Here is a 16,749-nt window from a genome sequence, read left to right on the forward strand (position 1 = left end):
TTTCCTTACCAGAAATGTTGAGACTTCATTTACAGTCAAGTTATTTTAAAAATCATATGGATTTGATGAAGACGGGTTTTGACATCACAATAACCTTTTTTTTTTTTTTTGCAGAAACGCTCTACTTTCATGGTCTTTTATTTTGAAAGCATTGGCCGGAAAGGCGGTAGCCCGTTTGTCCAGCTTGATGGATCTTTGTAGCTAACCAGTCAGACTGCTTGTTGGCTTCTCGGCGCTGTCTGGTCGGTCCTGTCAACAACACTGCAACCTGAGACGGGATAGCCAGTCATTTGGCTAGCTGAGTAAACCAGCTAAGTTAGCCACACTGCTAGCCTCTGTATTAACTAACCACCGCAGCTCCGGGACTACCGTGCAAAGTTGGCTGAATATAACCCAGTTTGGAGTTGATTCGACGGTGGCAGAGGGGGGAAAAAAACCCATTTCTCCGCTTGGTAAGTTGTCTCCAGAATGGATAAACCAGGCAGAGAAAAAAAGACAGGTTCAGTCAGTGTTTCCATTTTGAAAGTTCAGCTTCTTGAGTTGTTAGCCTTTCGGCTGCTAGCGAGCGATCCGCTGATGCGGTTTATAGGTCCTCCTGTTTTAAGTCTCCATGGTTGCGCATAAGTCCGAGCTCTTGCTACATGTGAACAAGTTGTTGTTGTTGTTTTTCAGTGAAACTCTGTCCTGTTCGGTGCACGGCCAAAATGTGTGTTTCGGTCAATTCGACCGGATACGGTCCCTGCTGATCCAGATGGTTGGGATGAGCTGGGAGGAAACAAGGAAGAGATAACACTTGTTGAAATGTTTAGACTAAAACAGCTTTGGCTGACTTGTGCGCCGGTATTGACCAAAATTTGACTTAGTAGGCATAAAATCTGCATTCACTGGCTTTTTACTTGGAGCTGCACCAATCGGACTTTTCCCGACCGATACCAATTTCCTTTTTCTTTCTCTTCCTATTTCCTCCTCCCCGGTGTTTTGAGTTTGATATGGGCAGATTTTTTTTGGTGTGCACCAATTCTGGAATTAATCACATTAAATTGGAAAAAAATACAAATAAATCCACGTCTCTTGATTGATTTTTTTTGTTTGTTTGATTTAACTAGAATTAATTTGATTTATTGTCCAAAACCTATGTTCTTAAACCTCTCTGATATTTAAGAATTGTCTATTTAGATGTCTGACAGATTGATTAATGCAATTAAATCAACCTGCAACTTGCTTTCTCTTGCTGTTACCATTATGAACAGGTTGTACGCCTGTATTTGTATGTGAACAAGCATCTTAAGGCATAAAATTAGCCTCTGACTATTTATGACCATGACTTGTTTACAGGTACATTTATTTATGTTGAAACTTGACAATTTTTTCCTAAATTGACTCTTTCTTTGATCAACAAGACCAAAAATGTAAAAATCGGAATATGTTTAGATGCTTGTTTGATTTTATTTACTTTTTTTTTTTTTTTTTTACTTAGAATATACCAAATATTAACTCATTTGCGGAAATTTTGTGAAAATGTACTTTGGAAATGTTTAAAGTTCAAATGTACACCAATCAATAATTATCTGGAGATTGAAATTAGCCAATTATTTCTTGATTGGCCTCCGATTGGTAATCAGTTGGACAAATACCGAAAAGTCTTTGTTGTTCATGTTTTCTTGTTCACCAAATGCATCAGAATAAACTACAACCGCCATTTTTGGCTCTACAGACAACTTTAAAAAAAAATTAAAAAATCAGATAAAAGTTATAAAAATATGCTGTGCACTGGTCAGACTTCTCCTTGTCAATGCCGATTACTGAATGCAATACAAGTTCTTTGGTAGAGTTAGTAGTTTTTATTTCAACAACAAATGGAAAATAAAAAATTCCCCATTTGAGCTGCTGATCCCAAATAAGAGAAATTTGGTAAATTTAGCTGCAATCATTTGTGTGAAATTACATCTTCAATGACACTGCACACCTACATCAGAGAAATTACGACCGTGCTGCACCGCTCAATCTGTCATTTACCAATTTGTTTCTCAGTCCGTCTTGATCGGGGATTGGCAACTGCAATACTGAGAAATCTGTGGGATAAATTCTTATGTCAGCAAACGTCGCAAGTCACATAAACCAGAGAGCGATGAAACAACTTGACTTTAACATATTAGTTTAGTTCAAACGAAAAGACAGCTGTGTTTGACTTTTGTATTGTTTAGATTAAATATCAAGTCGTTTTTGGCTAAAATATATTTACAGAGAAAGGTGTTGTAATCGTCAGTGTAGAAGGCATATTGCTTTTTTGTACAGTTTTGGCTCGTTTATTGCTCTGAAAAGGTTTTTCTCTTCGTCAAATGGCCCGTATTGAGTTTGCAAACTCCTGGTAGCGACTCATCGATTACTCAGTCAATTGAAAACTATTTAAATAATCAGTGAATCACAATTAACCCAATTAATCACGATTGAACGGATTAATAATTTCAGCCTTAATGATACTCACCACCATAAGTGCATGTTTTCCTCATATTGTGCAGGTCTAATCTAATCTCCTGTACCCTAATCTGTACAGACAAACGGCAGCCGCCATCTTTATTAGTCCTTTTGGATGTTTCGTTATTAAACCTGATGCCTGGTCAGCTTCTGAAACTCTTTCAACATAGACGTCTGAGGGAAATTCCTTTGTGTAACCTTTTGAATAAACCGGCTGAGCCACGTTACTGACTTGACATCCTTTGGTGTCAAAACAAAACAGACTCCCTGCAGGTATACCCTGTGGCCCACTGGCCCACAGGAACTGCCTGCTAAATACCAAAATGCATTTGTGATCTCCCTCAAACTTAATGCCAAATATCTAGATGAAGCTAGCTTTTATTTAAAAACAAAACCCCCCAAGTTTGTTACTTTTATTTTGTCGTCTGCATGTTTCAGTCATGGCTTGTGTGCAGAATAGTTGTCTCAGCCCATGTAAGACAGAGACTGATCTAATCCCTGCTGGGCTGCCCGACCCCACCATCAGAGTAAATGTTTAGCATTCCATCCTGGCAGAGGCGTTTCCTGTCAACATGAAAAGGTCACTTTTTAAACAAAAAATAAAACTAAATAAACAACAACTTTGTAACGTCTTTTTTCCACGGTGCTTTCTCAGCATGGCTCTCTTTTCCTCCTTCCTCGTGTCATTACTGACTCAGCAGAAAAAAGGGAGTGTTAATTCCACTTCTGATACCCGCAGATTGATTTTGCATAGACGTACACGGGGTTAAAAAAAAAAAGCGTGGGGTATTAGGAGTAGCGATCCAGGCGTCGATGCAAATATTCGTACTACAGAGAGTCAATGGAGAGCCGTGCGGAGTTCCTGAATTTCCTGGAGCACAGTTTGCCACAGTCGACTCAAATGCAGAGGCGTGACTGTGTTTACTCAAGTCTCTGTGAGTGTGCATTTTATTATCTATTTGCTTCAGTAAGGAAGGCGTGAGAACACCACAGTGACGCCACAGTTGGACTAATCCTTCTGTGGCTCTGCAGTGATTTTGTTTTTTTGTTTTTTGTTCTTACTTTCCTGTCTTTAACTAATGAAAAGCTTGTGTATTTCTCTTAAGCATCTTCAACCCGGTCCCCCTTGTGTGCTATGACATCGTGGCTTGGCTACAACAAAGACCCAAGCTCTTCCGCAGACGGTTAACATCTGCCAAGGTAGGAGCCCGTGGTGGGATTATTTGTTGCAACTCAAAGAATCTACCAAGTCTGTGCTACAAAGTCAACGAGCGCAGGAACATGTGGAATGCGTTATCAGATGTCAGAGCCTCTTAAAGGGCCGGGAAACGACCGTCTTCGTTTCAGTTTTGGCTCAAGTTGTCACTCTGGCGATGGTAGATGAATTATATTTAATCATTCATTTCAGTTATCTAATTGCTTCATTATCCTCAAATAAGGGTCAAAGGTCTAAAATGACCGCGGACGTTAATAAATGGCAGAGCAGGATTGTTCCCAACAGCTTGCTAAAAGTTTTCCACGGAGTCCCTCATTCGACGTAGACGGCTCGACACGCCTGAGTTACAAGGAAGGTAAACGGTGACATTGTACCGCTGTCCAACCTCCGACTGTCCCGGGATTCACCTCGGACACGTGCGGTCGTTACTCGTGATCGTTGCTACACCAGTAATTCCAGCTTTGTGCTGCGGGTTTTTTATTTTTAATTTTTTTTTGCCTTTCTAGTCAAACAACAATAAGAATATGTTTGAAAAAGCAAACAGAGGGACTTACTTTCTGGAGGTATATCTGTACATGTATCGGTACCAAAGTAGTGCAGATCCCATGTTGGGGTGTGCAGTCAGCCAAGAAAATAAATAACTAAAAATGCACAAGTTACAAGTAATTGTTATTAGCCTTTGACTGTTTTCTGGTCTCTGATTTTTTTAAAAAGTGGGTACATTTTCTGTCCTACCATTTGTAAGATTTGTATCCTTTTTTTAATAAAATGCCTGAGAGAATTTTGCCACACTAGCGACACTCGTCTATTCATCTTTCACTTGCAAGAAAAGTCGTTGTCTAAAAGCCAGAAGGAGTGTCCTTCTGCTTTCATTAACTTAATGGGTTTTATTTGACTACAGTCGGCAAGACAAGCAGGAGACGCCAGAGTAGCCAACCACGTCAATAATCCAGTTCATGGAATGTAATAATTGTTGACTTTGTTTTGGAAAAAGAAAAGAAAAAGCTATTGTTTGAATGTTGCTGTAGGGTTTAGTGTCTCTTAGTGTGTCATTATCTAAGACATTGCGTACATGTAGAGTTATTTAAATGAGTGTTTGATAAATTCACTTCTTTTATATTTTTTGTTTACTCTAAAGTCTACTGCTTAATCAAATATAAGCTGAATGTTTTCCCACTTCATAAATTAGCTCTCCTGGCTATAAAAATAGTAAATAAAACACCTTCTACTTTACTGCTGATAAAGATGTGTAAAACAACAACAACAAAACTCTTAAAATTACTACTTGTCATGAAAACATGACGACTAGCATGTCACTGTTTGCTTTAGTACTGATCAGTGAAATTAGGATAAGTTTTCATAATATTCCCTTTTTTCATCTGCCAAGATCAAGATCTTCAAAACTATAAGATATAATTTTAAATATAATAATAATTTTCCTAACTTCTGGGTTATTTAAAAACCTTTCTATATTTCTTCATCAAGCGTGTTCCTGAACAGACAATTCTCCAAAGAATAAACAGCGCACCTTTTAATTGCACTCCTTTTTAGTAATTTTACATTCTTTACTGACCCTAAAAATAGCTGTTTTCCAGTCAGTTGCGACATTCACACCAAATGATTTAGCAGCTAGAGTAGCATTTACTGGTAGGTAGTGGACTATTGGCAACTCTGAGGAAGCATAATAGCATTTGATAGCATTTGAAGATTGATTATTGTGCGATTTAGAGATATTAAGAAGTTTAAAAAGTCCATTTCTTTTTGTGTATTTGTTGTAAAGGATGGCTGCTCAGGTGGAGGTTCAGACCGGTGAGGTCGGGGGGACCGGGGCAGGAGGACGACTCCACCTCAGTCCCTTGACTGACGCCAGCAATAAGAACGTCATTGAAATGCCGTCTATCGAGTTGGAATCCAACAAACCTGCCCCAAACCCTAAGCCTCGGCTCACGCCCAAGCCATTCGCTGTGGAGAAAAACCCCACCATTAAGCCCATACTCGCTCCCAAACCCCGCCCGGAGCCCACTCGCATTTCTGGGTCCAAACCGGATCTGCCAAACACACCGAAACCAGCAGCGAGGCTAGTGTCCAGCAACCCCAACCGTCCTGCTGCTACTTCCTTCAGAACACCGAATTCATTGAAAACTGGCCAGACAACCAAGCCTGTGATCCAGCCTTTTAAACCGGTCCCTCCTCTTGATCCCGTGGAGCCCAGTAAATCAAGCCGCCCCATCCCAACCGGGAGGCAAAAACCTGCTGCGTCGAACTTGGCCTATTCCAAGAGTCTTAAAACATATTCGGCAGCTGAGTGGTCTGGAACCACTTCAGTCAAAAATGAGAGCGGTGAGAGTAAGGAAGGATCTATGACCAGAGCTAAATCGATGGAGTTTCTTGCTGCAATAGGGCAAGACGAAGAAGCAAAAACCAAATCTCCTCCTGAAGCAGCCGTGCAACTGAGAACGCAGCCCAGGAAACCCAGACCCTTTTCGGCTATTTTTCCTGCTGCACCGGCTAAAACTGAGACACCCGTCCCTGCTCCTCGCTGGGTTGCGAGGCGACCCCTGTCAGCCGATCTCACGTCTAAGTTTGAGTCTATCGGTCTGTCTCTGCACCAGAAAAGCCCCAAAGCGAACACTCCACCGGATCAGGACCAAGAACAAGAGAAAACTCCTCCCAGCGCAACATCAGACAGTGCTGACGGCGATGCTGATCAAACTCACTCCAAGCAAAAAGCGGAAGAAACTGCTGCGAAGGATGGTGAGGACGTTAAGCCGGTGGCGAGCATCAAGTCTCGGATAAGTCTCCTCCTCGATGCATCGTCCTCTCCAGGCGCGGCGGCCGATCCGGTGCAGCCGGTTCCGGAGGCGGAATCGTCCGTGGGCGTGAAGCAGCTCATCAAGCAACTGACCGTGGATACCACGCCGAGTCCGATCCCCGCTGTAAAGCCGGTGTTGAAGCCCCGCCCGTTGCCTCTGGATCTCACCAAAAAGTAAGAGCTCTGCTTATTCTCTTTCATCTGCTTGTTTCTGTTCAGTGTTTTGTTTTTTTTTGTTCTTTTTTTTGTGTGTGGGTGCATGAGTTCCATTGTCATGCATGCTTTTGTCTCGTATGATGTATGTTCATCAGGTTTTCATCCGAGCGCTCACCAGACCCTGAGGGAACGGATCGACATGACATCAGCAAAGAGTCTCAGAGAGGGGTAAGAGAGGGGCCGAGCTCTGCCGCATCGGGGTTCTCGTTTTGTCCGATGTATTTTTAGCAGACCAGTGAGAGGTGTTTTTACAGCTCAGTTTTAGGAAACGCTTTTAGAGCCTATTGTGTGAAGAATGTAAAGGAATGGAGAAATGGCAGGATAAAGGGTTTACCATTTGAAATCTGGACATACAGTTGAGGTCAGGAGCTTTTATACACTCGCAATGATACAAATGCCATAATATTTTGATTGCTCTTTGCCCCAGGGTAAATGATCATACAATATGTGGTGCACAAGTTAGAATTTATTGTAGGTGTTCATGACCACGCCCATTGCATTAGCCCATATTCAGAACATTTGGAAAGTCCAAGGAACTCCTTTGAGACCTGAATAAACCCCACAGCTGATATTGATTTGCACATAGGATCAGGAATGATTAATAAGAACTGACAGATTTTAACTGTTTCCTTGTCTCTCTATGTGCATTCTTTCCTTCATGTGTTCAACAGATTCCCCATAACTTTACTTTTATGTTAGTAACAATATTCATATCTGATAATAGGTATTACAACAGAAAATGTAGGTCATAAATCGATGGAAAAAAAAGGTTAAACCTAAGACATCTACATTTAATTCTTCCCTTTAAAAGTTAGTGGTGGAAGGTCATTTTAATAAGGCTTGGTTGCAGTTTCAGCAACTCATCCACTGTTAAGTTTACATACGTACATACATAGGAGGTCAAGTTAAACACTTGACCTCCTATGTTGCATCTTGTTCTGGTTGTCGTGTTCATTTCCTGGTTTAACGCTTGTTATAGCTCCATTGCAGAGTTGTGTTTAAACCGTCTCTCCTTCTTTTCTAAAGACTTTTGCAATATGGTTAATCTAACTTGTGTTTATCTTCTCTCGTCTTCCCAGGCCGAGGAATCAACAACCACTCCCAACGACCACAAGACGTTCCTGGATTTCAAGGATTCCCCTTTAGAGTCCAGAAAGGGTCTCGCACCTGAAGGGTCGGAAGCAGGACTGCCGTGGGCTCATCCTAAGGAAAACAGTTCTGGTGCCGAGTTGCACACAGTGCGAGCTTCCTTGTTTGAGAACATTGTGGAGAGGCAGAGTGTGTTCCTGATGGACCAGGATGAATCACCCAAGGATGGTGGTGTGTTCTTTGCGAGAGGAAATGAAGAGGAGGAGGATGATGGATCCCTCGTTACGGCCACCTACAGGGAACGCGTGTCCCCCTCGGATTCGTTCCGGGTCTCACACGCCTTCGACAAGATCCAGGCGGCTGAAGAGAACCGAGCAGTGAGTGAGAGCGTCCCAGCGGCCCAGTGGGAAGACAAGGCCATGACGCTCCGCACCAGGCGCTCAGAACGAGCCAGGCCGGCCGTACAGATGGCCGACCCGTTGCCCCGGTACCTCAGAGTGGGGGCTTTGCACAAGTGGACTACTACCAGTTTCGATCAGGGGGAAGGTTCGCATAAAGGGATCCCGCAGGAATCGGAAAGCGAGGGGCGAGCAGGTTTGGAGAAAGACCAGGATGTAGCCGCCCCTAAACGTTTAAAAATACTGCAGGGAGAAGAGCCGCAGAAACCCAAGGCCACCTACTTCGCTTTGACTGGACAGATGCAAGATACAGCAACTCCCGGAGAGGTGGGATCAAGCCTCGCTGGTGCCAATCTGCACTTCAATGATGTACCTGTGAGGTCAGCTATGGGGGGCTCACAGGGACAAATCTATTCAGCCAGGAGGAACCCTTCTCTAGAAGAAGCGTTTGGGCAAATCTCCCCCACTCAAGAGAAGTTTGACGAATTAATGCAGAGGAACACCGTCCCGTCCATGGAGATCAGCTCCCAGATGGAGGAACAAACCAAAGCAGATGTAATGGAATTAAAAAAGACTAAAGAGCAACAGGAGAGAGAAAGACACCTGGCTAAGATGAATGAGCACGAGGAGCAAGCACAAGTAGACTTTGAAAGAATGAAGGAGTTGGAGAGACAGCGAGATTTCGAACGACAAAGGCAAAAAGTGTTTGAAAAGGAGAAGAGAGAACTTGAGGAGGAGCGGCATAGACAAAAACTCGAGATGGAGAAACAGAAACGGCAAGAACTGGAGAGGGAGCGACAGCGTCAACTCCAGAAAGAACAAGAGAGGCAAAAAGAGATGGAGAGGGAGCGTGAAAAGGAGAAGCAGAAAGAAATGGAGATGCAGAGTCTTAGAGAAAAGGCTGAGAAGGAGGCCGAAAAATCGAGACAGATGGCATTAGAGCAGGAAATGCTGAAGATCAAAGAGCTTGAGAAAAGAGCTAAACAAAAGGAGAGGGAGATGGAGATGGAAAGGAAGAGAGAGCTGGAAAAACAGAGACAAAGGGAGATGGAAAAGGAGAAGAGACAGCAAGACTTGGAGAGACAGCAGTTGGAGAAAGAGAGACTGAGAAAAGAACAGGAGAACGAAAGGAAGAGGAAAGAGGAGTTAGAAAAACTCAAAGAGATGGAGAGACAGCAGCTAGTTGAGCTAGAGAAGCAGAGATCAAGAGAGAGGGCAGAAAAAGAGGCAGAGAGATTAAGACAGATGGCTCTGGAGCAGGAAAGTCTGAGAATAAGGGAGCTTGAAAAAGAGAAAGAAAGACAGCGTGAGTTGGAGATTCAGATGGAAAAGGAGAAGGAGTTGGAGAAACAGAGGCAGAAACAGCTGGACATGGAGAGAGAGCAGTTGGAGAATGAGAGGCTGAAACGAGAACAGGAGCAGGAAAGGAAGAGGAGGGAGGAGTACGAAAGGCTCAAAGAGATGCAGAAGCAGCAGCTAGTTGAGCTGGAAAAGCAGAGACTGAGAGAAAAGGAAGAGAAAGAGGCCGAAAAATTAAGACAGATGGCTTTGGAGCAGGAAGTGTTGAAGATAAAAGAGCTTGAGAAGGAGCGAGCGAAACAGAGGGGGTTGGAGATCGATCGTCAGATGGAGATTGAGACGAGAGAGAGGGAGAAACGGAGGCAGAGGGAGGTGGAAAAGGAGAAGCAGAGGCAGCTGGACCTCGAGAGGCAGCAGTTCGAGCATGAGCGGCTGAGACGAGAACAGGAGAAGGACCGGCAGAGGAAGGAGCTGGAGATAGAGAAACATAAAGCAAAGGAAAAGCTGGAAAAGGCAGAGGCGGAGAAAATGAGGCACATAGCCAAGCAACAAGAATTGGAGAGGCAGCGACTGAAGGAGAAGCAGAAGAAGGAGGAGCAGGAGAGGCTGTGGTTGGAGTCGTCCGCTCTGAGACCCAAAGTTCTGGACCTGGACTCTGTCCTCAGAAGTGACCTGCTGTCTCCGGCGTCTCCCCAGCACGGTGACGCCTCACCACGATGGAGGGAGCCATATAAACCTGTGATTCTTGACATCGACTCCTTTACGTCTCACGCTCAAGGCTCACCGAGCAAAGACTCGCTTCCTGCTTCTGGTATTACGGGACTAGATGCTGAGTTTGGGGTTTGGTTGCAACCCACGCCCGAAAGAGACGTCAGCTGGAAAGTTCCAGCGCAGACTTCAGCAGGTTTCTCGAGTCCAGTGTGGACAATGTCCCCTCAGGATCCATGGGAGCTGCGGCCCGTTGAGATGTCGGTGGACAAACCAGTGATGGAACCCAAGAGAGCGTCCAACAAGCTCAGCCCAGAACAACTTCTCCTCAAACCTGAGGAGAGGCATCCCAGCCCACAACGGCACAGGCCCGCTTTCCTGGATGAGCCTCCTTTCTTGTCTCCTCTTTCAGGGAAAGAGCAACAATCGAGGAACTCTCTTTATGAACTTTCCCACAGTAGCCTCGGAGAGCAGATCTGGATCCCAAGAGAGCCCCAGCCTCCAAAAGAAAGGAGAGATGCCCACGGCCACAGGAGATCCCACGGATCCCAGGTGAGAGAGACTAATCTGATCAGGCAGTGACTGCAGATGCAAGGTTTGTCCCAGAAAACTCACTAAGCCCGGTGGTTGGGCGCTAGGACAGTCATTCATCCAGCAGCACGTTGTATTTTTGAGCTAACAAAATGTTTAAAGTTGACAGGAAATTTGAAAATATCACTTGATAATCATGTGTTATTGAAAGATTGGAAGATTCACACCCGAACGCCGACTATAAAATCTTAAAAAATGCGCACATTTTAAAAAGATTTAAATAAATAAGCAATGCTTAGCCTGGTGGGGCACAAGTAAAGCCTGGTGGCCCGCCAGGCTTATAATACACTGAGATGGACACTTTGTGAGTCATTTTTGGGGTGAAACTCACTCAAATTTAAGTCGATGTCAAGTTGATCTGTATCGTACATTTGATCACCAAGGTAGTTCAAAATGTTTTACGCTCTAAAGACATAGTACAGTAACCAAATGTGAAACAGGCAATATTTTGTCAAATGCCATCGTCATTTACTGGCAATTTGGAAACTTCTTTAAAAGAAGATTAGCTAGAACACATCTTATTCATCATCATCTTCCTCTTTTTTTGCTTTCCTCTTAATTGTGTAGAAATTGGACAACAAACATCCTGCAAATTTTCTTTAAAAACAGATTTAGGTACACCTGTTTGTTAAACTTGATTAAACGGGAAGAGTAAAGAGTGATCCATCTTGTTGCTGAGAGTAAACTTACAAAAATAAAATAAACCATAACAATTTACTAAAACAAAAGATTTAGGAAGGTGTATCCCTTTCTTTCAACAAGGTAAGACAGGTACTTGAAGCGTTTTATCTTTTGGATCTTCACGGCTTTATGAATTCCTTATCTACAAAAAGCAGACAACTTTATTCATTTCCTTGAAGTATTGCATATTTGGTTTGTTGTTGAACAGGTAAAAAAAAATAGGGTTGGGACTTTATCACATTAATTTTGATTAATTAATTACTTACATTTTAATGTGTCAAACATTTAGATGCAATTAATCACTTTTTTTTTTACATACAAAGTTATGTACACGGTAAATTTTTACATACAAAGGATCCTTTGTATTTGTGCGTTTCTGGTAAACCCGTAAATCTGACGCACAAGTGATCATGACGCTGCCTCTCTTGTCCCATTTGGGTTCATTTTCGCTTGGAAAAAAACTATCTGATGCGATTCTGGAAAAGATTATTGTTGTGTTCAAGTTGTGCTAAAAAGGAGTTAGCCTATCACTGAAACTATTCAAGCCTAAAATAGCTTCTCAATGCAAAACGTTCTGCAGCAGCACAGACGTCGTCAATGCTAAAATCAGCGTCGATAGTCCACATTTCTAAAGACGTTACGTGAATGATTAGGGGTTCCTAAAGCACTTGAAAGCTGAATAGGTATAATAGCACTTTGCACCAATTTGATGGTTGAATAAAATATTAAAAACAATAAAGATATTTGTTGTTGAGCTCGTATGTCTATTTATTCAATAATTTAGCAGCAACAAAAGAGGGTTTTGATTTGAAAATGTTTAACTCTGTTGCTACTGGACCTTTCTCTAGCACTTTTTCCTTCCACCCAACTTTCCATTAATGTGCTTCTATACTCTGGTCAGCTTCTTTGCCAATGCCCCCGTGTAGCTGAATCTCCTGGTGGAGAGAGCTAGTTACCGTTGGCTTGACAACTGTTATGTCAGCAGTCCTGCAGGCCATTAGAGCTGAAATGATTAATTATGATGAATCAATTAATGAAATAGTGGGCAACTAATTTAGTAATCAAATAATTAACTGCCGTTTACAGACCCTGAAAAAGGCCATTTGCTGAAAGAACGACATATTTTCAGCAGTAATGAAGCCAAAACAGTACAAAATAATGTATATTTTTTATTGAAGATATAAAAAAATAATAATCACCAGATTAGCCTCTACTGCTAAATTGATGTTAAATCAAGCAGAAAGGGACAAGCTTTGCAAATGCAGATGCGACCTTTGCTACAAATCATCAAGTGCTCACTAAAGGAATGCTTTGTTATTGCATTTTAGGCAATAAAATGTTTGTTTTCTTAAAGGAATTAAATTCTTTATTATTTCCACATTTGAGTGCATTTCTAATAGTATAGTGTCATTCAAGTACTTAAGTGAAAAATCTGAAAAATGTGCCAATTTTTTTTTTTCTTCAATTAATCGTCAGAATAACTGATAAACAATTGCTAAAATAATCGTTAGCTGCAACCCAATAGATCAGGGGTCTCAAACTCCAGTCCTCAAGGGCCGCAGTCCTGCAACTTTTAGATGTGCCTCTGCTGCACCACCTGAATAGAATAATTAGGTCATTAAGGCTCAGAGAACTGATCTACACAAGGAGGAGGTAATTAAGCCATTTCATTCCAGTGTTTTGTACCTGTGGCACATCTAAAAACTGTAGGTCTGCGGCCCTCGAGGACTGGAGTTTGAGACCCCTGCAATAGATCATAACGTAACAGCCCTGTTCTTATGTTATTTCCCAAGACTCTTAAATTTGGGTTTTTATTAGCTATGATCTTCAATATTAACAGGAATAAATCCTTGAAATATATCACTTTGTGTGTGTAATCATTCAGATTTATTAAATTAAAACATTTTGAGTTACTGCAATAAACCAGCTTTTTAATAAAACTATCATTTGATATAGAAAATATGACCACATGTTCATTTTAGCTTCTGGGTTTAATTGAGAAGGGTTCTTCCACCAGCTCCTGGTTTGTCTTTATAGCTTCATACTTTGGAGCATCAAAGATGATTTCAGGCCTTCACTGTAGTCCTTGTTTGGCTGCCAGGAGCTGAATCGGATGCGCTCCCGGAGCATGTCGAGGAGATCGGCTCCTTCCAGCAGCGCCATGGAAGGAAGTCTCCTCAGGATGAGGAGTCGCAGCGCCCACCGAGAGCTGGACCATCACAGTTCGGTGAGTACGCCTGAATTTAAAAACGAATGTATTTGAATGTGAGCACTGTCTCAAAGATCAGTATTTTTAGCTCACCAGCAATGCTTTTGTGTTTGTTTAGTACCGTGTACCTTTGTGTTGTCTGAACACTAAAGACAATAGTCAACGGAGGTTAATAAATTTGCCGAATCGATGACTAACGTCGCAGGCATCGCCCGCGCCTGTGAGACATTATGGTCTTTGCAAAAGTGGGTCAGGCGCACGTAGCAGCCTGTTCCTCCAGACTGAAACAGACATATGATTATTAGCCGTATGTTATCAGCTCTAATTTATCAGGAAGCTGTCTGCAAACCTTTGAAGAGAAACGGCCAGTCACGATCATGTGTCCTAAACACTTTGGTGCGATTGTGTTCCTCTTCTGGTTCCACCTGTTTGACATCAAACCCTGTAGCTGCTGCTTTTTTTTCTTTCCTCATTTAGGTCTCGGATGAGTAAACAATAGCTGCTCAGTTGGAGCTGTTCTCATTACCTCCACACACGTATCAGTTGATTGAAGCCTGCAGAGTGGTAACCGCCCGTAGATGGGTGGGTTTAGTTTTGCTCTTTGATATGGACACTGTAATTGTATTCTCAGAGTGAAGGCCTCTAATGTACTGAGTGGCACAATGACACACAGCTGCGACCCAGACCTCTGATCAACAGCACCATCTAGTGGTTGTGGGTGGGAAAAAGCGTTTATTGTAGTAGAGTTACAGGAATTTAGTTAAACAGAGTGTGTTACTTGAATATTACTAATTGTTAAACAAATAAATATATTTGTTTTTTATCTGGTGTATTTTAGCTGCATTTAAGGGATTTCTGGAGATGCCCCTGTCAGTCAGACCAAAATCTGAATTTTCTCTTGAGCTGCTGCAGTTGGTGATTGGCAGATTAAGTTTTGAAAATAGATATGATCAGATATGATTTCTAAAAACCAAAGAATGAGATCAGATTAATGTGCAGATAAAGGCAAAGGACAAATGCTTTGATGCGTCTAATAACTTTATTTCCTTTGTGTTTTGCTGGTTTTAACACTACCGTCTCTGCTGAAGAACCTGCAATTTTACTCTTTTGTTTTCTTTCTGTTTTTGTTTTCAAATCAATACCTGACGTCGGTATTTATCACAGAGTACTACAAAAAAAGTTTAATTACAAGAATAAAGTCTTAATACTACGAGAATAAAGTTGTAATAACATGAGAATAAACTCGCATTAAGTAATATGAGAAAAAAAGGTTATTGCAATACAAGAATAAAGTTATGGTATTACCAGAATAAAGTCATAATAATACAAGACTACAGAACTACAACAAAGAGTCATAATATTGAGAAAAAAGTGTTTACAATACAAGAAAAATGTCATAATACGAGTAAAAGTTGTAATAATACAACAAAAAGTCATAATACTATAAGTAGTAATGATACAAGAATAAACTCATAATATTATTCAGGTAAGTCGTAAAATATATTAGTAGAACAAAGTTCTACTAATATATTGAATGAAGTATTTTTTTAAAAAACACCTTCACAAAAAACGATAAATGAATGGATGTTGATTGTCTTGTGAAGTTATACTTAAGTGTTGGTTTTACAAATGGGTCATATTCAATCTGTTAACACTTCAGCATCAAATTATTATCAGGACTTTGAAATGATTGCGCAAACTACTGAGTTTATTTTGAAGAAAACTAAACAAGCTAGTTACATCAGAACTTGATAACTATATCCAAGCTTTGCTCTTATTAAAACACAACTTTTTTCTAGTCATTTTAACAAGTTTTTTCTGTCTTTATTCCGAAAATATTACACCTTGATTGTCATATTATGACTTTATTCTCGTAGTTTCAACAAAACAAACAAAGACTAAATCTGTCCCTAACCCTCCATCGTAAATATCAGCCAGGAAAGACTGATCAGTGGCTCTTTTTTTTTTAAGACAAGCTCTTATTGACTTTTTCCAAACCCCACATTTAGCATATTTATTAGCTCCTATTACATATTATTAATCTTATTTTTACTAGCATTACTAGTAATATTATCACCAATCAGGTCAGATGATTTAAAAAAATAAAAATGTAGTCAGATGGGTTGCATGGTGACATCAGCTCTTTAAGTGTGGGTGCCTGAAGCTGGGAGTGCGGCAGAGCAGAGATGGACTCCATGCTGAGAGCCCTCCTGTACGTGTGGTCATGCTGTCAGAGTCCGTGGTCCCTCTGGGTAAGTCGCTGATCACTTCTCTTCTCAAAGGGGCTTCACTGAACACATTTACACACTGGAAACTACCCTAAATGTGTGATGGCCGTATCATATTGCTGGTGCCGTTGTTGGCTTGAGTTTGTGGCTGAAATTGTGCTGAGTGTTGAGGTCAGAAGACTGAAAGCAGCGAGAGCAGCTGTGAGTCAGCGCCAAGTGGATGATGTCATCAGGAGGACGAGAAACACTGAAACTGAAAGTTGGCTGTGGTTGGATGTTACACCCGAAGAAGTTTCATATTTAAACTAGAAATCTTTGCTCATCTCATTTAATTGTAACACATGGATCGGAGATGCTCTGATCACAATGTTGTGGCTGACTTTTTTTTTCTTCTGTAAAGCTTTATGTTGCTTATGATAACTGCTGGATTCCCGTGCAGTCTTGAAAGCTATAGCGGTATTGTTGTTGTTGTTGTTTTTCCTACTTTGGATATGTGTGGAAAAAGAAAAAGAAAATCTAAATTGAAAATATTAGATTTTCCAGACTTTTTTCTTATTCTATTGTCTCAAAGAAACATACCAAAAGTATGGCCTCAAAAATAAAAGAAAGTTACATTTATATATTGAAACTTAATTTCTTTGTCCGACATGTTAACCAGAAATAAATGCACACTCATTTAGCAATGAATGTTATTTTGCTATTTTTCTGGACTTAGCAAAAATAGTTAGAGTTGACATTTTAAATTGTCTTTTAACACGTCAAAGACAATTTAAATGATGGTTAACATGTTAACAACCATCACCGCACACATAGCACTGCTAATTAGA

General features: G+C 41.2%; 1 protein-coding gene across 1 annotated transcript in view; it reads left to right on the forward strand.

Annotated features, from left to right (window-relative positions):
- The first annotated feature begins 170 nt into the window (after positions 1-170).
- The window catches only part of LOC114154342 (zinc finger CCCH domain-containing protein 13), a 33,755-nt gene continuing 17,176 nt past the window's right edge, over positions 171-16,749 (forward strand). Inside the window, exons 1-6 of the mRNA XM_028033362.1 lie at positions 171-452; positions 3,582-3,675; positions 5,472-6,677; positions 6,815-6,887; positions 7,799-10,765; positions 13,587-13,712. Coding sequence (XP_027889163.1) covers positions 5,473-6,677; positions 6,815-6,887; positions 7,799-10,765; positions 13,587-13,712 — 4,371 coding nt within the window. The 5' untranslated portion in view covers positions 171-452; positions 3,582-3,675; position 5,472. The remainder of the gene's footprint in view (positions 453-3,581; positions 3,676-5,471; positions 6,678-6,814; positions 6,888-7,798; positions 10,766-13,586; positions 13,713-16,749) is intronic.

This window comes from Xiphophorus couchianus, chromosome 12, assembly GCF_001444195.1.
Source record: "Xiphophorus couchianus chromosome 12, X_couchianus-1.0, whole genome shotgun sequence".
Lineage (NCBI taxonomy): Eukaryota > Metazoa > Chordata > Actinopteri > Cyprinodontiformes > Poeciliidae > Xiphophorus > Xiphophorus couchianus.